Source organism: Centroberyx affinis, unplaced genomic scaffold (genome assembly GCF_046629955.1).
Source record: "Centroberyx affinis isolate AG114_WGS23_722 - 3 ecotype Tasmania unplaced genomic scaffold, CSIRO-AGI_Caff_v1 ptg001293l_1, whole genome shotgun sequence".
In the NCBI taxonomy this organism is placed as follows: Eukaryota; Metazoa; Chordata; class Actinopteri; order Beryciformes; family Berycidae; genus Centroberyx; species Centroberyx affinis.
Genome location: NW_027279799.1, coordinates 707,930 through 731,144, shown reverse-complemented (window position 1 = coordinate 731,144; position 23,215 = coordinate 707,930). Strand labels below are relative to the sequence as shown.

At 41.2% G+C, this 23,215-nt stretch overlaps 2 protein-coding genes across 2 annotated transcripts; one reads left to right on the top strand and one right to left on the bottom strand.

Annotated features, from left to right (window-relative positions):
- Window positions 1-821: 821 nt before the first annotated feature.
- On the top strand, window positions 822-15,548 carry LOC139649119 (carboxypeptidase Q-like). The gene is made up of 10 exons (XM_071525434.1): window positions 822-981; window positions 1,361-1,576; window positions 1,748-1,864; window positions 2,143-2,350; window positions 3,146-3,353; window positions 7,647-7,758; window positions 8,522-8,613; window positions 10,718-10,813; window positions 11,648-11,753; window positions 15,388-15,548. The coding sequence occupies exons 1-10, from the start codon at window positions 822-824 to the stop codon at window positions 15,546-15,548; spliced, it is 1,476 nt and encodes a 491-aa protein (XP_071381535.1).
- Window positions 15,549-18,800: 3,252 nt separating this feature from the next.
- On the bottom strand, window positions 18,801-23,154 carry dscc1 (DNA replication and sister chromatid cohesion 1). Its single transcript, XM_071525480.1, has 9 exons — window positions 22,817-23,154; window positions 22,278-22,446; window positions 21,979-22,113; window positions 21,392-21,482; window positions 20,985-21,123; window positions 20,678-20,730; window positions 20,343-20,497; window positions 19,554-19,702; window positions 18,801-19,224 (listed from the first exon to the last, which is right to left on the bottom strand). The coding sequence occupies exons 1-9, from the start codon at window positions 22,984-22,986 to the stop codon at window positions 19,113-19,115; spliced, it is 1,173 nt and encodes a 390-aa protein (XP_071381581.1). The 5' UTR covers window positions 22,987-23,154; the 3' UTR covers window positions 18,801-19,112.
- Window positions 23,155-23,215: the final 61 nt, after the last annotated feature.

Genomic DNA, 23,215 nt, shown 5'->3' with positions numbered 1-23,215 from the left:
ATGTCTTACATATTAGACTGTCACATACAAAATGTAATAACACTATCCAAATCATGTCTCCAGCAATCTGTACGTTATCATTCCAGCAATGTTTGCCCAATCCCATATTAGCCTCGGGTGAACTTAAACACCGTTGCAACACAGCGCCAGTTAAACAAACGCATCTGGCCATGAACACCCACCTGAAATCCGTTTGGTGAACCCAGATAGATAACAGAAAAGCTCAAAAGCCGTTTTTCATTTGGATGATTTGATAACAAAAAAATATCTGCCACTAGGCACACGGACCGTTACTGCTGCAGACCCTTCATGCTAATTTGTTGAATTTGCAACATTTATTTTTTGGAGAAAGGTAAGCTCTAACTAAAAGCCTTATGGTATGAATTGGACTTTTACATTTATACTCGACGTATAACGTTAATCATGTTGCTATCTTGTTAAAAAAAAAAGTATTCTGGAAGGTAAGATATATAACTCAATTGGAATCTCATATTATTATGGGACAGTCCGATATGATTTTTGTGGTGCTATAGTATTTAGAATGAAGTCCTTGTCACACTGATTACAGTTTTTTCTAGTGAAAGTATTATTGGCCCAGCTCTCCAGCTGTAAATGAACAGAAGAGATAACCATTAAGACTAATTCAGTTAGACTGTAGTGGCTATTTTTGTTTTGTTTCATGTTGTCAGTATGAATTTGTATGTTGTATCAATTCTGTGCTGCTAGTTACAATTAATTTCCCTATTAAGGCTTAATAAAGCAGCTATCAATCCATCAAGACTTTCACATGTCTAACTGTACTGATATTCTTCTATCTCCAGATGGCTTGGGAGGGCAGAACACCCTTCCTCCTCTCCTCCCTCTCCCTCTTCATATCTCTCTCTGTCCTGTTGTCTCTCTGTGACTGTAACCCTCGCTCCACTCGCTCCGTGGGGTCAGCGGATGCAGCCAGGGTCGAATCCAATGATACCGCACAGAATGGTACAGCAATTCCTCTTACAATCAGAAATGTAGTCAAGGATGTAAGCCTAAGGGTGCAAAACTGGGCTGGTATCAATTTATTTTTAATTTAATCAAATAAGGAAGTTGATATTCTTCAAAATTTAAATTTTGAAAAAAAAACTGTGGCATGGGAATCCAGTTACTGAGAACAAATGCTGGATCACTATCCATGAATTACAGGTTCTGTTGAATGTAAATACATTGAACTGAAAGTGAATTCACCCCAGCTCTGATACATACAGACGCCTCTCTATCAAGGGTCCTGGGCTGAAAAGTGTAAGAAAAGAGATTCTTGATGAGAAAGAAGACTCAGAGGAAAAAACTGATTTTCTTTTTGTGTGTTTCTGTCTAATCCCAGTCTCAGACATGGTAGCGAAGGTCGCAGAGTACACTGATGTGGCCAATCAGATCATTGACCTGGCCCTCTCCGGAGCCGCCCAGAACCGCTCTTACAGACGGCTAGCCGACTTCACCGATGCCATAGGGAACCGCGTCAGTGGCTCACACAACCTAGAGAAGGCTATCGATTACATGTACAAAGCTATGAAACAGGATGGGCTGGATGTGCATCTGGGTGAGTCTGTCTGACTAACTGGATGTGTGGACAAACTTTGCCATCAAATACATGTGCAACACAAATATGAAGGGATCTCTTCCAGCAGGGTCTAGTCCGCTGCTAAATGAAACAGTGAGATTTGTTTTTCTGACACCCCCCATCCCCCCACTCTCTCCTTTTTTTCTCCAGAGCCAGTCAAGGTCCCCCACTGGGTGAGAGGAGAGGAGAAAGCAGAGATGGTCGCGCCAAGGGCCAAGAATCTGGCTATACTCGGACTGGGCAGCAGTGTGGGGACACCACCTGAAGGTAAAGATCATATTCATACTCTATTACACTGTATAATATCATATAAACATCATACAGCATAATATACTGTGTACTGTATACTGAATAATGCTGTATAATATGACTGTCACCCTACTGTATAGAGTATATACTCTATAGAATATCAAATAGAAACATATGACATTTTAATTCTCTCTTCCCTTCTTCCTCTCTCTCTCACTCGCTCTTGCTCCCTTTCCCTCCCTCTTCCTCCTCCCTCTCTCCTACTCTCTCTCCCTGCTTCTCTATTCTCTCTCCAGGTATCGAGGCTGAGGTGATGGTGGTTCGGTCTTTTGAGGAGTTGAAGCTTAGAGCCAACGAGGCCACAGGGAAGATTGTGGTCTTTAACCAGCCATTTGTCAGCTACGGGGAGACGGTCTCTTACCGGTCGAACGGTGCCTCCGAGGCTGCTAAAGTAGGAGCTGTAGCCACACTCATCAGATCCATCACTCCATTCTCTATCAACAGGTATCTATCTATCTATCTATCTATCTATCTATCTATCTGTCTGTCTGTCTGTCTGTCTTAAAAATATGCTCAAAAGTTTGTGTACACATTGACTTTACATTCTGCTGTGCTACTAAATAACATAGAAACTGGAAAAGTCAAATAAAAGAAAGATCTAGTGTGCACAAGTACTCGTAGTAGTTGCAGTAATAGCAGTAGTAACAGTAGTAGTAGCAGTAGTAGCACTAGTAGTATTAGTAGTAGTAGTAGTGGTAGCAGTAGTAATAGCAGTATAGCAGTAGTAGTAGCAACACTAGTAGTAGCAGTAGTAGCAGCACCAAGAGTAGCAGTAGTACTAGTTGTGGTGGTAGCAGTAGTAATAGCAGTATAGCAGTAGTAGTAGTGGTAGCAGCGCTAGTAGTACTAGTAGTAGTAGTAGGAGTGGTAATATTCAACTGTATAGTGTGTTTGCATTATACTACTGCTAATCCACTGAAGTGCTGAGAGTTTGAGAACACAGATGAATAACACAGATGAACACAGATGAATAAAATCTTTAGTCTGTTTTGTCAAGAACAGTGTCTACTGGTTCAAATCCTGAGAAAGGGAGGTAAAACATTAAGTACTGTTTAAGTGTCTATGGGCCATGCACTTGACCCCCAACTTCTTAGTCAGCTAGCTAGTCTGGCTAAATGAAGGTCAAATAATTTGGACTGTCAGGATGTGGGTCAGTTGCCATGATCTCTCTCTCTCTCTCTCTCTCTCTCTCTCTCTCTCTTTCTCTCTCTCTCTTTCTCTGTGTCTCTCCCTGTCTAGTCCCCACACAGGATGGCAGGACTACCATGATGGAGTGAAGCATATTCCCACAGCCTGTATCACACTGGAGGACGCGGAGCTGATGAGTCGCATGGTGCACAGGGGACAGAGGGTCGTGGTCAAACTCACTATGGGAGCCAAGACTCTGCCGGACGCCGACTCCTTCAACACAGTGGCTGAGATAGCAGGCTGGGAGCACCCCGAGCAGGTAGCACGCCCCTCTGACTCATCTGTCCATCTGTCTCATCACGCCACATTCCCTCTCTGTCCACCTACCTCGCAAAACAAGAATCACACCCACTGAAAAATAGATGGGTCAGAGGCGGAGCTGAACAAGAGCTGGCCGGTTTCAATCTGCGCAAGGGAGTTGGATTTGTTAGCTAGGCAACAGAACTTGGTGTATAAATAGTCATCATTTTTTTTTTTTACAGAGTCCCTCCATCTCTGACTCCATCATCTTTTTCTCTCTTCCTTAGTCTCTCTTTCTTTCTCTTTTCCCCAGTGAAGCTGCAGCAGTTTGGTGGGAGGAGGAAAGAGTGGTGTAACTTTGCTGACTCCACACATTCCCACAGCTGTTTAGTCTGCCTTTATTTTGTCTGTATGTGTGTGTGTGTGTGTGTGTGTGTGTGTGTGTGCACGCGCGCGTCCATGTATGCATGTGTGTGTGTGATCTGATCTTTCCAGAGAAACACTAAAGCTCTACTCAGCTGGAAATAGTGACAAATACTAAACATTATTACAATATTTTTAATGGTTTCTATGGAAACACAGCACTATGGAAGTCTACTTTTCACATGTTGGGTAGACAAAATCCTCCATATCCCTCACAAACCTGAACAGACTGCATTTTTCACAAATCATCACATTTTTACTGCAATTCAGTCTAAAAATCTCATGATATTTCACTGACTGTGATTTATTTCACAGTCAGTATACTGTGCTGTATATACCTTGTTTTTTAATGTTCATACTTAGTATGACTTGGCAGCTGCTAAATTAATTAGTTAAGTGAATAAAACAATGTACTTCAAGGAACAACAGTTTAAACGTTCTTTCTACAGCCAGTATCTGGTCTGGGACAGCTACAGCGTAGCAGAGAAATGAGGGAGAGGCCTCTGGTTGGATCTGACCAAAATCTATTTAAGTTTTCTATTTACATAACCTTGAGATGTCACCTGTGTGTCATGCGATTAAGGCCTGTATGAGATTTCAACAGTGTGATCGATGAGTCGTGGGGGTGTGTAGGTGTGTAGGTGTAAGCTGCCTCGGGCATGGGTGTGTTTCAACATCGACTTCATTGTTAATGAAGTGTGTGTGTGTTTGTGTGTGTGTGTGTGTGTGACAGAGAGAGTGTTGTATGCATGTAAAGTGGGTTTATCTTTTGGTTTCCTGGCTGGGAAGTCATCCAGTCATGTGCCAAGGAGCATCCTGTACACTGTGTGGTTGTCTGATAGGAATATTGGTATTATTAGATGACAGTGGATTCTGGTTGCACTAGGAATCTAAATAGCTAAATATGTATGTAACCCTTCTTCCCCTTGTAGTTTCTCTACAAGCCACTGTTGTAAATAGTGATAATTCAGCGATCCAAAATGTCACATCCTAGTGGTAGAACCCAAGATGGGCAAAGACAAGATTACTGACTTTTATTGCTAAGTGGGAACACAAGCTAGTTCTGCCTCATCCAATCTCATCGCATACAGTATACTACAAATGTTCCCAAGGCTCGTAATTCCAGTGGACTCCCTTCTTTACATAGTCTCTTCAGTGGAACTTGTGAATGATGAACTGGAACTACCCAAAAAAATAGAAAAAGTCAGTCAGGAGACTTGGATTAGAGGAACAGCACTGATGTAAGCTGTTGCTATTCTGATCTGGGAACCAACGCTGGTCCCTCATTATAGAAAAAGGAAATGAAACACATGGCATGGTGACATCATCTCTTTGGAGTGTGCACACCGGCAGCAGTGGAAATTGTGGCGTGTGTGTGTGAGCATGTGCATGCGCACATAGAAAGATGAACAGTTGAGGTTTAGTGAGTCATTTCCACATTTAGCCTTTCAGAACCACTCAGTGTCATCAGACAGTGATGGATTGGTTGGGTTGTTTTCCACCCACTAAATTATTAGACTGTCCACCTCAGTATTTTCTAAGTAGAAATTTCAGTTATTCCATATATATTTTATATCTTGTCCTGGTACAGTAGAAGACTTTTAGTTGGTTTCCACTAGTGTCTTTTTCAGGTCAGGGATGTTGTATGGGTGCATGGTTATGCCTCAAATGATAATCCTGATTATTTTGCTAGCTATTGTGATCATTAGTCACAAACGTTGGTCTAGATTTGAGTAACAAAATCACTATTATTATTCTGGTCTAAACTACGTCTTTTCAAAGCAGTGAACGAAATCTAAACATCTATTTTGTACTTGGCTTCTCATAATAATGTAAGCTATGTTGACTAACATATTTGGCTGACTCCACTGTCAACAGACTGTAAAAAGCAATGCTACCAGGCATAAAGTGAGCGTAACAATTCTAGTCAGTTAGCTGTATCCTGCAAGTACCTAAATGGACTACAGATGTTGATCTGTAGGGGCCAGGATAAAAGAATAACAATACAACAGAAACAAACTGATGGCTGATACTTGAAGTATTAAGTGAAGTACAAACATCTAGTAGCCATCCAGCATTGGAGGTAGACTGAACTAAGGGATTTGTCATAAGCGGGTAAAAGCCAGTGTGTTTGTGAGCAGACAAAGTCAAAATACAAAGAATCTACTGTAAAATCCCTGATGCCTTAACCTCGGATAAATTCCGACATGGAAAACTTACTGTACATGTTGGAGGAAATGGGGTGAGAAGTACGTCATTGGGTTTATCATGTAGACAATTCTGGCATCGCAGAACCGCTCCACTCTGCAGTGATTTATTGATCCTGGCTACAGCGGCGTGCCTGTATGTGTGTGTCTAATGTGTGTATCCAGAAGATACATCCATTCATATGTGTCTAGTACATAGCAGACACATTATGAACATCGTGCACGGTATAATGTACCACAGGGAGCGAACAATACTGTAGGGACATGTACAGTGGACATTCTTCCAGAAATGGCCACTAAAAGCAAAGCAAGTACACATTTAAAGAAATACTAATGAACTTCTTTTACTATTTGAGGTGTGCTTGATTCTACTAGATAGACTGTGAAAGGCCATGACATTTGCATGGTAAGATAAATCAATCACTCTTTTCTTCAAGCACTTCAAGCACTATTAAGCATTCAAAAACATCTTTGTTTTCGTTTTTCCCCAAATCGGCTGTTATCTAATAGGGGAAACACTGGCATGCATTTTGATGGGATACGCGTCTGGGTCATTGTCCCAGCTGTCCTCCGTCAGGTCAGAAAGGGTTCAGTAACCTCGTACATCAGGTCAGCTACATCCCGCTGACTGGAAGCCCACTCCTTTTAATTCCAGGAAATGGGCATGTCAGTTTGTACTGTGTGTTTGCCTGTTTGCCTTCCTATTTCTCTGTCTGTGTGCAGCAGTTTGTACTATAAAATACTGAGTCAAGTTTGCTGAGACAAGTAATTCAAGTATGCTTAGAATCCATATTTGGCAGCGTCGCTAGCATTAAACTAATTCACATCTGTTGTTCTCTCTGTTTTGTGTCATTGATGTTTGAATAACAACTATCCAGGAGATCATCTGGTTCCCATGCCGGTTCCATTGGGATCACTGCTATGTTCCCTGAATCCTTGAGTTAGGACACATAACACCACAAAGAAGAAGAAGTTTGCATTCCCTCATTAGTTTTTCAAAGATAGGCAGGGAAATAAGATATAGAGTGTGAGAGCATAGCTGCTCCCTGAATATCAGATAAGTTGTCCTGTAGGTAGTTGAACATCATACATCCAAGATGCTGCATTACACGTCAGTCTCATCAAATACAATATACTGTATCATCATATACACACAATATATCAAGCTAAATTGACATACACTGAATTAAAGCTGGTAAAATCCCCCCAAAGTGTTTTGAGCGAATACAAACCTGAGGGAACGTAGGTTCAAACTGGATCTGTACTCAGTATTGTCCTTAAAAGTTCAGAGTCAGAGTGGGAATCTGCACTGATAAAAGTGGTGCTGAAGGATCCCGACCATAAATGTGTTCTGTTGTCTCTGTTTCACCTGACGTCTTTCAGATTGCATTAGTTACCATGGCATCCAATGGAGTGGGGAGCTTTCAGAAAGACACATGACCCCGATCTAATTTGCCTCTTCTGTGTGTGTGTCTGTGTGTCTGTTTGTCTGTGTGTCTGTGATTGCACGTGTGCTACGAGGTTAAGTAGGTAATAATTTGGACTGTCAGGATGTGGGTTAGTTGCCATGATCTCTGTCTCTCTCCCTCTCTCTCCCTCTCTCTCTCTCTCTCTCTCTCTCTCTCTCACTCTCTCTCTCTCCCCCTCCTTCTGTCTATTTCTATATCTGTCCTCCCTGCTAGGTTGTCTTACTGAGCGGTCATTTGGACAGTTGGGATGTGGGCCAGGGCGCCATGGACGATGGGGGAGGAGTCATGATTTCTTGGGAGGCCCTGTCACTTATCAAAGACCTAGGTAACAGAGACAGGCACACAGGCACATATAGGGAGAAACACACACACACACACACACACACACACACACACACACACACACACTCACCGAAACACACAGAGAAGCTTAGACAGAAAGAAACATTCACAGAGCAATACACACAAAAAATTGTAAAGACAGGAACAAGCTTACACAAGTATATGTAGAAGTAGTCAAAGTAAATGATTAACTTTATTATTTACTTTATTTAACCAGGTTGTCCCACTGAAATCAACAACATCTTCTTTTCAAGGGAGACCAGGCCAAGAAAGTAGCATGAAAACACATATAAAAGTTGCACAGAAGCAGCATGCAACCAATGTACAAAAGCAAAATGCAATTGAAGCTACATGAAAGGGAGAGCCAATTCAATTTTATATCTCTTTATTTCCTTCATCCTTCATCTTTCATTTCTTTCTTTCTCAACGCTTCAAGTGAGTCATGAAGTGGGAGCAGAGTACATGAAAGCACTTTTGCGTAATTCAGTTCTGGACTTGGGAACAAATAAAACAATTCATGTGATTGTAAACAGTAATTTCTAACTTTTTTGAGACACGAGAGGACAAATAATTAGGAAACAGACTCAGAATGGCCTTGGAGATAAAAAATATACCAATGAATGTAACCGGATTGGGCAGGTCCGTCAAACTGAGAATACAAGGTACAATGACAAGTGAGAGTTTTATGCCTGTATCTGTGTATGTTGTGTGTCTTTATATGTGTCTTTGTCTCTGTCTGTTTCCAGGTTTGCGTCCAAGGAGGACTCTGAGAGCGGTGCTGTGGTCAGCTGAAGAGCAGGGCGGGGTCGGAGCACAGCAGTACTATGATCTACACAAGGTACTAACTACAGTTTTGTAATCTGCTTGCAGTTCATAAATGTAACTGCTACTGTTATTATACTGCTACCACATGTACAACAGAAAGTGGTCCTCCTAGTATTACAGCTGAGCTGGGACCCGTCCCAGCACCCTTCAACACTTCTTAGTGGGATTTTTGGGTGTAGGATGGAGAAAATACAGAAAACATGAACATAGCGGAAGCTGTGGTTCACTTAGGGATTGTCTTGGACTCTAAATTAAATTGTCACCCTTACACTCCTCTATGTGAAAACACAGAGGGTCCAATTTCCCCCTTAACCTCCATAGTACAATTAGACAAGTGTGCAACCAGAACATAGTGAAGCACACTGCAGAGAGCAGGAGGTGAGTCTAACAAATAGAAATAACTCTGGACTGAGGACGGGATAGGCCTTGGCTGGCTACAGACTTGGTTTCTGTCTTTGTTCAGGATCAAACCAACAAGTTGGACTCAAGTTTCTTGCCTTAGACCTGTGGCGAGCTAGCAAGAATGGAAAAGAGAAATGGGCTGCATAGATTCCCATCTCTTAAAAATAAGCTGCTGCACAAGAACAGACCGAATGGTGGAAAGTGTACAGTTTGCTTAGTTGTACTTGTGTGGTCACTCTTTGTTAGATTTATTTTAAGATTATTTTAAAGGCATTATTGCTTTACTAGAAAGTTTACAGTATAGAGTAACAGTAAACTTGATAAAAAAAGAGGGAGGGATGACATACAATGCAGGCTGAGTCCTATTCAAACCTATAACGCCACAACAACCATGTATGATAAGCCACCAGGAGGCACTAATATGAACCATTTTAATGCATTTAGTGTCAACTCCTTTGTGTGGAAAATGAATCAGATTTTGCAGTATAATATCTTGGCTAAGCTTGCAGGATTTACCTGTTTTTAGGCAACTAATCTAGTCTAAAACTAAATGGAACTAAATGGAAACCTTAGCTGGCCTACAGTATTTTATTCAGCCTGCCTAACATTACAGGGACTTGGAAGGGTTTTGGAAGTGTGACATGGCCAGCAGCATTGGATAGCAATTTCTCCCAAGTCGGTCTTGAAGAAAAATTGCGGTACTGCACTGGACAGGCCTTGGCCAGCTACCAAACTTTTCTCTCTGCTAAGGATCAGAAATCTACAGTCAGAGTTTCCTTCTCTATGGCTTTGGCTCTACCAAGCCTGACACATAATACACTTGATTTTTTATGATTATATAATGGCATTTTGATTTTTGTTTCAATGTTTCTACATTTATTTGATTAGGTTATAACTGAGGATGACAGGAAAGAAGGGAGAGAGGAGAGGGATGATATGAGACAAAGGTACTGAGCCTGATTAAAACGCCAAAAACAACAGTTCTGCTTATCTACCAAGAATATGCAAACACAAATAGACCAGACACAGTTTCAGTTAGGCAATCAAACACAAACATTTAGAAAAGGGGAGTCTAATCTAGTGATATGTCAAAGCTAACTCAGCCTTTTTTCTGGACACCTTGGCGTTGAATGTCTGGGTCAGGGATGGGGTGAATTCACTTCAAATCACTTCAAAATTACAATTCAAAATGAATGAATTTATTAATTCAAAACTTTGATTTTAATGTCTTTTACTGATTACAGATCATTTACTGTGGTTGACTATGACAACCCTCTTATGCCAGTATTTACATTTTGAAGAAAAGCTATTTCCTGAATTGATTGAACTGAAAGAGAGTTGAACTCAGCTGATTGAGTGTAGAAAGTCAACTTGAGGAAATTGCCTGGTGTGAATCCACCTTAACCCTCTCACTGTGCTCCGTGTCTAACCAGTAATCTACAGCTGGACAGGTCATTTCTTCTCCAGCCTGATATTGTGCAATACTGTACTGAATGTCAAGTGTGCACTTACTGGTTAGAAAGCAGCTGTAGTGAAAATGAACCAGGCTCATTCAAGTTCAGATTCACTTCCTGAGACTGAGGTTAATTCACTGGCTCAACATCTTCACTGGGCTTGTGACAAAAGCTTGGAGCCACTTTTCTGTGACCCATGCTCTCTTTCTATCATTCTCCCTCACCCCATATCTGCTCTGTCTCCCTGCTCCCCCCCCCCAGGTGAATAAGTCTGACTATAACCTGGTCATGGAGTCTGACATGGGGACTTTCACCCCGGTGGCCCTGCAGTTCACTGGCAACAATGCAGCACAGAAGGTATATCATCACACAGTTATTAGTTGTGGAAGAAACGGCGGGCGTGGGAAATAAGTTTATTATTATTATGTGCACTCATGTAATGCCGGTCGCACCTCCCTTTGCCTCCAGAACAGTCTGAATCCTTCATGGCACCGAGTGGACACTGAAATCTGTTATTTGTCTGTTTGTGTCCTGCCTCCTAGCTTGCATGATTTCTTTTTACCTTTATGTATACAGGGAAAGTCCCCAGCAACTCCCTGCTTCACCTTCATACTCACATTCAGACCACTGGGAGCTGCCCAGTACAACCACAGACGGGGAGGGAAGGAGAGTGTGACTCATTCATTTTCCTCACCCACATTTTTCCCAGCCGGTTCAGGGATTTGAATCAGCGACCTTTAGGTCACAGGCTCGCTTTCCTAACCTCCAGGCTACTGCCGCCCCCAAAGATTCTCAGACTTCTCCCCTCTACAAGCTTTTTTTTTACCCACCAGACTGCCACCGACTCAGTGTTTTTTGTTTGTCCCATCATTCTCAATAAACCCGACTCTGTTGTGCGTTAAAATCCCAGGAAGGCGGTTGTTTCTGCTGTGTGAACCGTTGCAGCACACCCTGGTCACGTGACTCAATGTCTGTACGAGCGATCCTTTTATTTTAACGTGGTGGTGTACCTAACAAACTGGACAAGCGAGTATACTGTCTATATTATAAATTAAGATAACAATGTAATGCAAAAGTCAGACAGTATGCATCGTGGAGCTTTGTTAAATCATGTTGAATTATGTCTGAAAAGCACTGGCATATCATGAATGGTATTGTGAGCTGAGCACATTGTTGTATCTCTACTGACAGGTGATGGAAGAAGTGGTCAAACTGTTGGCTCCCATTAATACGACCCAGCTGGAGACACCCGCAGATGGGGAAGACATCTCAGCTTGGATGCAGGCAGGCGTACCAGGTAGGTTTAATCAATCTGTCTGTTTGTCTCTGTGTTTTTCAGCAAGCATTTGACAGATGGTAAATATTCACAGAAGGATATTACGGCAGTTTCTAAAGCTATTATAATATGAATGTCTTTCTGTCACAAACACAGACAGGACTCTGATATAGGAAGCATCCCATCCTGATTTCCCTAAACATCTCTGTGGTTTTGTTTTTTCTCATGTCAGTATGGTTTGGTAGTAGAACTGAAAATGCTGTGTGCACAGAATCACATCCTTATTTACTGTAGAGAAACACAACACAGGGAAATGGGGGGTATTCACTTTTTAATTCAATTTATTGAAAATGCGGATTTAAACTGCAGTTCATTTATTAACTAGATGGGCACTCGGAGAGCGCAGACCTCCGCCAAGGTTTGTGCTATTATTTCGTGAGTTATAGCTATTATTTCGTGTTCGTGAGTCGGATCCGGAGCCGCTCCAAAATGTAATGGGTTCTTCCTTGGCCCATGCTACACCCTTCCACAAAGTTTCATGAAAGTTGGGCCAGTAGTTTTTCCGTAATCCTGCTAACAGACAAACAAACAGACAAACAAATAAACAGCACCGAAAATATAACCTCCTTGGCAGAGGTAATAACAGAGAGAAACTGTGCCTTGTAATAGCTTTTTAGTTTAATTTTGGATGAAAAATTAGCTTCCTGAATTGATGAAAGTGGATTGACGCCTCAACCATGCGCAGGTATCTGTACTTTCTATTTGACTTTGTTTATATATGTGGTTTTGGTTGAAGAGGTTTAGTGGTCCAACCTGACACTCTGTCTCTGTCTAGTTTTGATAGAAGTGAAATTGCAGCGCATGCAGAAACACATTATGGTTTGACATATAGAAGAGGAATTGGGAACAAAAAACAGAACACACAAATAATCCTTATATAACCACACAAGTTAACCAAGAACACGTTCTCTTTATTATACAGCAGTCAGTGACCTGGGGGATTAGCTGGTGGTGGAGGATGATTTACATACATATAATAACAGTCTTGCATTATGAGCCACTGAACAGTTCCACTGGAGCAACTGGGGGTTCAGTGTCTTGCTCATGGGCACTTTGATGTAGTTGTTTAGAGAAAGGCAGCACTCACTTTTACTTTCCCCACCATTTCCCCGCCGTTCTGGGGATTCAGGGGATGCTTTCACAATCCCGCTTTTCTAACTTTAAAGGCTTCTACTTTATGAAAATATCATCTACTATTGTGATGATATTTTTCCATAACAGTGCAATGTCTTGTCTGTAGACTCAAAATGTAAAGGTTATGAAAAGTGAGCCTTTTAAGGCAATGAAGATAGACAGTGCTGCCCTCAGCAGGGATGCACATCGGTAAAAGAGGTTTTCCTCACTCTTCTAGTAGAAGTACGATGTTTCATCTGACTCAAGAGCTAGCGTTTCAATGGAAAAGGAACAGGAACAGTTTTTAAACAGAAATTGCAGAAAAATGTTCTTGTTAATAAGATTACTATTACGGCGAGTGTCAGAAAGAGAGAAGGGAAACTATTATGGAAGCCTGAGTCAATAGTGAGTTTAACACCAATTCAATTGGACAGAGGTAACTGACAAGCCCATTACACAATGGTAACACGTGCATTGATGCCTGATATGACGTTATGATGATAATAATTACTTTTGTACTTCTTCTTTTTTTCAGCATTCCTAATTGTTTTATTTACCAATCCCTCTCCACGCTGAGGTCGTAAACCAAATCTAAACATCTCGTTGGCTGTTAGCCTATCATGATATATGCCATGCCAATGTTTACATATATGACAGTCTGTAGAGTCAGCAGGTTGCTACACTAAACCCCACAAGTGCCACTGTATCACTGTATGGGGGGGGGGGGGGGGGGGGGTTGTGGTGTGTTCTAGGAACCACGTTGGCTCGTGGTCGTATTCCCATAATCGATTCCTATACCTGTTACAGTTTGAAAATAACACTAATTTGGGACCGTCGTCCTGTAACTAACATCATCCTGGTTTGCTTTTGCGTGATCGTTAACGCCAGATGATGAATTTTGATTGTTACATTTTTTTTTTTTTTTTTAGCAAAGACAGCTAAATTTTCAGCAGTGTGGGGGCTGTGAATGTAGAAATAACACTTGGTCAAAGGTAACCAAGCAGTTAGGATACATTTTGATTTCTTTTTTGATTTCTTTTTTCGATTCTCCTCAACTAAATGCAGAAGCCCAATAAACGAAACCCCAGGGGTCAATGATGTGAGAGGCTGCCTGATGAATCACTGAGACAATTCTGCTATTTCAACACACACACACACACACCACCCCCACCAGATATCATCAGCGTCATACACAGATACAGAGTCTAGTTGTCAGCCCACACATTCCCCACTTATTGTACCTCTTCCCCAGTTGTGTCTTTACAACACACACACACACACACACACACACACACACACACACACACACTGTCCCACTTTCCTCTCCTCCTGGACACTAGAAACTGGTAGCCTTGAGTATAGAGAAATGAACTTTTGATCGATGGGTCACCGATTCAAATCCCTTTTAGGAGAATGAAAATTGTGAAATGGGGACTTTAATGTCATCAATGACTAATGCCTGTCTCACACACACTAACATTTGGCTTGGTTCCTCTTAATATTTACTCAAGTTACCAGGACACGAGTGCAAGGCTACTGGTAAAACCACCACAGTCAGTTTTGCTAACCAATACGTATTTTTTCTAGATATTTTGTGCCAGGCAATGGGTTTGGGAAACATGACGAGGCAATGTACTTACCAAAAGTGAATGGGTAAGATGTAGGGCAAAAGGAACCACTAAACAAGAAGTTTCTATGTAATAAATGCAGGTGTGTCGGGGCAGTTCCTGTAGCTTGGATAACAATCCGCTTCCCTGTTTAAGACAATATTGCCGATCTCCAGTGTCTCCACATGCTGCCTTTGTTTCATTATAAATACAATACAGTTCATACAGACGATTACAGAAACAACTATTTTATAGGAAATATAAAGAAAAACACACAAACCAAGCATCAATAAGTTTACTTTTTACCCCTGCCTGTGAAAACATCATCAAAAATTGTTAGATTTTTTTATCCATAACCAAACCAAAGCATATCCATGTTCTCTGTTTTTTTAACAATCTAACTGGGAGGTTGTGATAAAAAGGGCAGCACAGTAAAAAAAATATTTTTTTTTGTGTTATCTAAGTACAGAATGATGACAGAGAGGTTTTTCTTTCTTAATCTTCTCATGGTTCTCTCCCACACTCTGAATTTAACACCTCAGGTTGTTTTCCACATGCTTGGATGGGACTGGAACAGCAACTTTGATGCTTTAACATTTCAGGAAATCTAGTTGTGTGATGTATTAGTCAGACCTGCTCTTCCATTCAACAGAAACGTCCCTGAGGACGCAACCAGATGCAAAGACGATGTTTTTAATCAGAAAAAAGACATAATGGAGTCCAGGATTTTCTTTGAAGTTGAAACAGTTAATCGGAATTAGATATTAATTATACTCTTAATCATGTGATGGTTTGTGGAGAAGTCTGCATTATATCATCTTCACTCCATCTCACTTGCTCTCCCTCTCTCTCTCTTTACCTTGTCTCTCATCCAGGTGCTAGTCTCCATGTGGCAGACAGTAAATACTTTTGGTTCCACCACACTGAAGGTGACACCATGACCGTTCAGGACCCTCGGGACATGGACCTCTGCTCGGCATTGTGGGCCGTGGTTGCCTATGTGGTGGCAGACCTACCGGAGATGCTCCCCAGATAATCAATCAACACGCAGGATACTGACCATCCACTGATTTGTGAGACAGGATAATGAGGCTAGTACATTTGGTCATGACAGCGTTTTCAAATCCAGCTTATTAATAAATTCTTGAGATTGAGTGGCCTGACATTAGAAATTAAATGTCAGTTTATATTTACATTTTGAATTGATTGAATTGAAAGCGAATTGTCCCTGACGCAAGTAGATACTAAATATTGAATGTAAATTAATGTTAAATGACTCTCCTCTGTATTTACTAATCAGCTTCTGTATTTTCTACAGTCATATTATTTCAGCATGAGATAATAGTTGAAAGTCATTTAGTTGAATGATAGTTGCTTTCTATCTGCCCACATTTTGCTTATCTTCTTTCTGTCTCAGGACAAAGTTTATATTTTTTGCCACATTTTCATCAAGCTTGATTACATTGTTGTAATATCTGCATACGTTTATAGCCATATATCTTTTATAAGGAATCCTTGCAATGTTGACTAGTTAATGACATCATTTCTGGTGTGTTAATAAAGTTTTACCTAATGAACATTGCTTTGAACTGTTCCCATCTGCTCTTACACTGTAATACCTTGATTTTTACCAGTCAGTTTGTTTCTATCTATAAAAGAGGATAAAGTGAGAGGAGGCGAGGACGGAGGAGCCATAATCTACTTTGGGTGTTTACATAGAAAGGAGAGGGGAGACAAGAGGAAACAGGAATGGAGAGGAAGAGAGGAGGTGTGATAGAGGAGAGGAGTCAAAAGAAGAGAAGAAGGAAGTAAAAGGCTAAAGGGACAGTAAATAGGAAAAGAGAAGAATATGCAGAGGGGAAGGAAGGAGGGATTCATCGTTTCAGAGGAGCCACAAAGACAGATGCAGTAGATAAGACACACACACACACACACACACACACACAGACACACACACACACAGCTGGGGTATCTTAACCCAGAACAGATAAGTTAGCACTCCAATGGGGTGATGTCAGAGTTACTCAGCCAGCCAATGCAGAGAGGTTTGAAAACACAGATGAGTGTGTGTGAGAGAGAGTGTGTGTAGGTGTGTGTCTGTGTCATGATTGTAGAAACATAGACATCTGTGTCGCTTTTTTCCTGTGTCTGAGTCTATTGTGTGTTTGTAGAAAACCAGCAGACTGTTTTCTTTCCCCACAGACCAGTCACCCTGATTCACACACACACTCCTGTCGGTGAAGAAACATCTGTGTGTGTGTGTGTGTGTTTTCAGATAAATTGTGTCAGGATTTTTATGAGACTCCAGGCACACTATGGGGTCATTGACTCTCCCTGTACTGCTACTATCAAAGTATGTGTGCAAAAATGTGAAACCAAAGACAGTGAAATCATACATTAGGACCTTTTTACAACACACACACACACACACACACACACACACATTGCACTGTCCTACTTCTTTCCTACATGAAAATTGAATCTACATGCTTCACGCTTTCTCATCTTATTTTCTTCTCTTCATCTCTTCTCCCGTTTCTTTCCTCTTGTAAAAGATTTTCATATAGTGTTAGGATTTATGCACCTTTTTTCCCCACAATATCTTTGAATTACTTTGAAAATAACTGCTTTGTCAAGAGTGAAAGCCAATTTATATATATGTAATCAAAAACTAGATAAAAGATTGCTAAACATATGAATTATAGTCATAGATTCTCCTCCATATAGCAGGACACACAGTTTCAAGTTAGTTCATTCACACTTAGTTCTGCATCTTGTGTGATTTGAGCCGACCTGCCTCTTCGTCTCTTGTGATTAAACTTGGGCATATAGCAACATCAAGTGGACAGTAACAGTCACTGACTCAGACTGACTACATTTTCCGACAATGAGAGTGAATGAGAAATGTAATGAGGCCATGCACACAAAAAAAAAAGTGAAATGATTTTTTTCTTTTTTTTTTACTCATCCAGAGAATGTATAACCACATCTGTCTAGTTTGGATCCAGTCTCCTTTTTTCAAATCAAAGAAAATAAATGCTAATTCAAGGATGGGGATCATACAAGATGAGATCACACCACAGCCTTGGAAATGTAACATTACTTGCTTCATCCCCCTCTCAAGGGAAAAAAGCTGCAATACAGCATACCTTCTCAGCATACTGTGCCAGAGCCCAGACACCAGTGAGAACTGCATAGTGTGGCAGGTGGCATGTTACATAGAATTGTGCTCTTTGTGTAAAAAACACCAAATTTTGCACTAAGCTTTGTATGATAAAAAAAAAAGATATTAGAGCATCACAAATTTGTGCTGATGTGGGTGGATGACGGTTGATTCACTGATTGTCTTCCACTGCCAAGTCCTGCTTTCAGATAGTGGGCGTCTGTCAGAGGAAGATCTCTGTCAGTGGGAGAGCTGTGTTTCAGTCCACTAGAGAGCCGTCTCTGTACTAGAGCAGGCCTCCAGCAGAGTGAGGATTCCCCTCCAGGCTTGCCCCTCCACCAGAGCATCCACCCTCATCCCTCCAGCTCTGAAGAAAAGGGAGAGGGTCGGTGCTGAAGCCGGCTGTGGAGATTCAAGAGATTCAAACAACCTTTAATCTCAGCAGGAGCTCAAACAGGACGAGTCCAGAATGTAAGAGGAAGAGGGGAAACTTTAGATGCGATGAGAGACACCGCTAGGCTCACCTACAGTGAGCCTAGCCACACTGTTGGGGTCGATTCACTTTCAGTCAGTTCAGGAATTAGAATTTCAAAACTCATGAGCATCATTCACCATTAAGATATCTTGGATAAAGATCTCTATTCTTGCTATGTTTTCTATTGACAAATTTACAGATTAGCTTTTTAGCTAGATGTATGCAGTCTACAATTATGAATGTAGAGTCCAGTGCAAGAGTGAGAATGATGTGCAAATGTGCATCATTGGCTATCCACATTATTAGATCAGCAGATTTGCAGAGCAGAAGTGCAAGTGTCACATTAGAGTTCACATTATCAGATTTAGATGGAAGTAACATCTGTACACATGTACAGAAATGTGCTCAGAAAGATGCAGTCTCATGTGCAGAGGTATGTACAGGTCATGTGCATAGATGCAGATTAGATTGTCAGGCAGGGAAGATGTACAGAATAATCCAGAGCAGAAACAGGTCAGCTCAGAGACAACTGTGTGAGTGTGGAGCAGTCAGTCTACCCCGTCTTAATTAAGGTAAAAAAAAAAAACAAAAACAAAAAAAACAATATATTGACAGTATTGATATTACTATGTTATCAAAAATTATTTTATTAGCAATATGTAACATTTTTACAGACAAAATTAACAACAACAAAATAATCCAAACCAGGTCTGGGTTTAGTTACAGGAATACTTTAACATTTTGAACTGAAGGTGGTTATTTTCCTTCATACATTTTCTTACCTGCAAGCTAGTTAAGTAGCAGCTAGCATTGCCATCAGGTTTAAATGAGGACCGCTAACAATGCTAACAAGGTGTTTTTAGAGAAACTAATAAGAAAATATGAGAGTAAAAATCAAGAATATCGAGAATAAAAACAACCACATAAATTTCACAATGTAAAGTATTAGTTGACAGGGGTATTCAGGTTGCCACAGGCCTTCTGGAGTTGAAGACCTTGACCCCGTTTTGCATGGAGGACCGAGCGTATTTAGTCAGGAGGGCTCCAGTGGTCTGCTTCTCTCCACACAGGTCCCTAGGTGACGACAAGAGGGAGGGAGACACATTATACATTATATTGCAATACAGCCATTCCTATATTGTGACTGAGAAATAATGACACACAGTCAGAGACCACAGTAGATTTTATACTTGTCTAATTTCACTGAGGAAAGCACACAGATGCAAATGACATCCAACATATTATTTGTTACCCTGTTTAACTATGATCTGTGGAACTCTGTCAATGACTCCACACTAATGTCACCAAGACATATTCATGCACATTTACTGTACTTGGTGATTAACATTATGTGTATTATATTTCTGCTTTTAAATTGCTACTATTTCTTAAATGACACCAACCGTATGTATGGAGTGATGTCATCCTCTGTCCATTTCTCTCGGAGGGTGAAGAGGTGGTTGAAGCGCTCCAGGGTGTCTTCTGGGAGATCCTCCACCCGCAGCAGACAGATGGTCTCCGGACGAGAGCTGCGGTCCATCAGGGCCAGATTCTGCAAGAGGGACACGGACGTCAGGACTGGGGTTTGAGAACGCCAACCCTGTGCTCCATACTGCCTCAGTCTAGTTTTGTCTACATACTAAAATTACTTTATGAATATAGAGTTAATTTGTCAAAATACTTTTGGCATTCAGAAATGGGAGGAGCATGCACATGTTTTTCAAATGTTCATCCAATATGGCTGAAAATACCCTCATCTTAAAGCTGATCAGCTGGGTGATGGGAACCAGTTATTAGGTTATCAATTCCAAGAATGCCAAATTGATGTTTGTGTTCTTGTGGAGAGCATTTTTCTTAAGTTATCTTGGAGAGAACAAACTTGAACAAACCAAAACAACTACTCTCATTTCCAAATTGCAAGGAGCTGCAATTCTTGTAAGAAGAAAATATGTTTCAGACAGAAAACAAGGTATTATTGTGCTGTGCAGAATCCCTGGCCAATAGGTCAATTTGTGTTAGAGAACATATTTCCATTTTATCCAAAGTGATATCCAATGTGAGTAAAATCTAGTTATTGAGCACTGAAAAAAAAAAAAAACTATGTAGAAAGAACTGTGTCTACATGCATCACAACAACAACACTCCCCCTTCTTCTACTTATAGTGTACAATATAAGAGAGGTAGAGCCGAACCTTCAGCTGGTCCAGTCTCGTCCCCATGCCCTCTGGGACGCTCTGCTGCCACACCTCCTGAAACTCCCTCAGGTTGAACTTGACAGCATTCTGCAGCAGCAGCAGGGCCATGGCCCGACACACTTTATCCTCATCCAGTGCGTAAAACACCTGGTCTGTATGTCGGGAGGAGGGAAGGGGGTGAAAGGAGGATGCAGACAGAGATAGAGAGAGGTTAGTAGACATTTCAGGCCGTCAACTGGCAAGCCATGGCGCGGCTTCAGATTGTGTATGAATCTACTGCCAGATTTTTGACGAAGACTAATCATGGATTCTAAATAGATATTTTTTCTTACCATTTTCAGTGTAGCGTTTCCCATAGCAGTTCAAGCAGTGCTCGATCATTTCTCTGTAAGTAAAAAAGAGGATATCATTAATGGAAACTTTACTAGTGGACAAAACTCAGAGTCTGCTAGATTATAGGCCTATCTAGCCTTAAATAGACACTCAGTGAGACAGTATATCCTGATTAGTGAGGTTATTTGGTTATTTGAACTTGTACATTACTACTTGTTGGATCCACAAATGCTGGCGCACTCTACTGTTTCACTTTGTATTAGTCTCTCAAGCTAATCTGCTTAAATGCCTAAACTGTAAACCTACTTGGGCTCCAGTGGGCCCAGTTCTTGGAGACTGGTTTCGAGCGGAACCTTGCTGAAGGACCAGGACTCAGAATCCACCAGCTGAGCCACATGACCAAGAAGCTTCATCTCATAATCGAAGTCCAGCACACGCCAGTAGCCTGGAAGAAAGACAAAATTATAGTCTTCTCTAAACATCTCTTAGGTTTCTGTTTTGTTATGTAGTAGATAAAGTGGAGACTGACAGGAAAGACTATAGAGAGAGAGAGAGAGAGAGACAGATTTTAAGTGCAAAGCATCTCCCCCATCTCCAATGTGAATGAATCTGTATCTGTTTGTTCCTTTTCTATCCTGTAAAAGCAACTTCAAAAAAAACAAAAAAAAAACATCTTAATTCAAAATGTCTTTACAACAATTAGCACAACCTACCATCTATGTGACAGGCGTGGATGGTCTGTAGGTTGGCTTGTATCTCCTCCTCACTGGCCTGGATCTTCTCCAACAGATCTAGCATTGTGTACTGGCAACAGGGGAACATGGAGGGAACTACTTACCAATAACCTCACAATCAATAACATTCAAAACTCAGCACTCAAAATGTTCAAACACTCATCTAACACTCAGCAATACTTAGTAAGTAAGTAACTACTTACTAAGATAGGAGTTATTTGGAAAGGTCAAATGATTTTTAGCTTTCTGTAGGTATAAGATATGGTCTTGAAACCAACTGATTAAGAGATAAAGGCTTAATGACTGTTCCGTTGTATTTTACAGCATTTGAGAGGGAAAAGGCTACAATAGCTGCTAATGTAGGATAGATGGTGAGGACTTCTACCATGGGAGCCATTATAAGAGAAGAGTAAAGGCTCAAGATTAAACCAAGTAGGATGCTGTTATGTCTGTTGCCCTCCTGGCCTCCTATACCTGACATTACACAGTCCTAAGGGATATGATGACTGATGACTTCACTCAACAAAAGTCCATCTGTTGCATATTTATTTAGAATATGTACTGACCCTGTGTTCGGTGTTCTCCTCCTGCCCCGCTAAAGCAGGTCCTTCATAAGGATTCTCCATCAAAAGCCTCTTCAGTTTCCTCAGTTTAGGGTGCTGCTTCCTCAGTTCCCAGTAACTGCTGCAGAACCCCCAGATCTACAGCAGAAAGAGGATACTGTTAGTGTGTATGTGTGTAACAAATGGAACTGTACGTGTATATGTGCTTGCTCCCAGTGAATCTTGGTGTGTGTATTTCACTATACTCATTCAGTCGATCACTCACAGGCGGGTGAGCTTGTGTGAATGCATCATGTCCATACCTGTGTGTGCACCAGGTGAGAGCTGTCCTGGCTGTTGGTGAGCTGGTCTGGTGTCCTGCATCCCGGTACAAACAGCAGCAGGTTGGACGTGTCGGCTAACTTCAGATCGTAGGTCTTGTCACCGCTACACAGCACGGCACGCTCATCCTTATCCCCTCGGATCACCAGACTGGGAGGGAAGAAATAATAATAATAATAATGATTGCTAGTTATCATTTTCAGTGTCATAACCATCCTGAGCATCCTGTCACCACTACACTGCAGACTGGATTAAAAAGCAAATAATAATAGTATAATTATCATCATCTGTAATAGTTATCACCCTCGACAGTACTAATATGATGGGTTAATAATTAGACCAATGAACAGAATAGAGCAGAACTCCAGTAACTGTGACCCAGGCAGATGAGACCCAGGCTAATTAAAACATACACTACTTTGTGATGTGCGGATCCCCAAGAAAAACACTCACTTAGACCCACTATTATAATCTAATGTACGTACTATTACTATTACATTCACGTTATGAATGCTGTTACCTTTTCCCGGCTTCTATGTGTTTGCACAGCGTGTCATCCAGCTCCATCAAGCAGTAGTCCGCAGATGAGACGTTTTCCCCAAAAGACAGACAGTGGATTGTTTTCTGTAGATCATCATCTTTAAGCTTGGCGATGTGCAGTGTGGCCTGCACCTCCTCCAAAGTTCTCATTTCTTCGCCGAATGGTTGGCTAGGTAGGCTAACACTCAAATATTTTGACGAACGAAAGCTTCTTGGATGCTAATTCTTGAAACAAATGATCCCAAGTTTTCTCGGATGAATAAAAAAAGAACATAAAAGTAATGTGACTTGGTATTCTCGGTCACTGTCAAATTTCCCCGCTCTCTCTCTACTGCGTAAAGGAAGTGCGCGAACAGCGTGAAGGTGCGACATCAAAATA

Excerpts from the sequence above, each read along its gene's own strand:
- LOC139649119 (XM_071525434.1), top strand. The coding sequence starts at position 822 with ATGGCTTGGGAGGGCAGAACACCCTTCCTCCTCTCCTCCCTCTCCCTC. Across the intron at positions 8,614-10,717 it reads AGTACTATGATCTACACAAG|GTGAATAAGTCTGACTATAA; the intron begins GTACTAACTACA and ends CCCCCCCCCCAG. Across the intron at positions 11,754-15,387 it reads GATGCAGGCAGGCGTACCAG|GTGCTAGTCTCCATGTGGCA; the intron begins GTAGGTTTAATC and ends TCTCTCATCCAG.
- dscc1 (XM_071525480.1), bottom strand. The coding sequence starts at position 22,986 with ATGAGAACTTTGGAGGAGGTGCAGGCCACACTGCACATCGCCAAGCTT. Across the intron at positions 20,498-20,677 it reads GAAACGCTACACTGAAAATG|ACCAGGTGTTTTACGCACTG; the intron begins GTAAGAAAAAAT and ends CCCGACATACAG. Across the intron at positions 19,703-20,342 it reads CGAGACTGGACCAGCTGAAG|AATCTGGCCCTGATGGACCG; the intron begins GTTCGGCTCTAC and ends TCCCTCTTGCAG.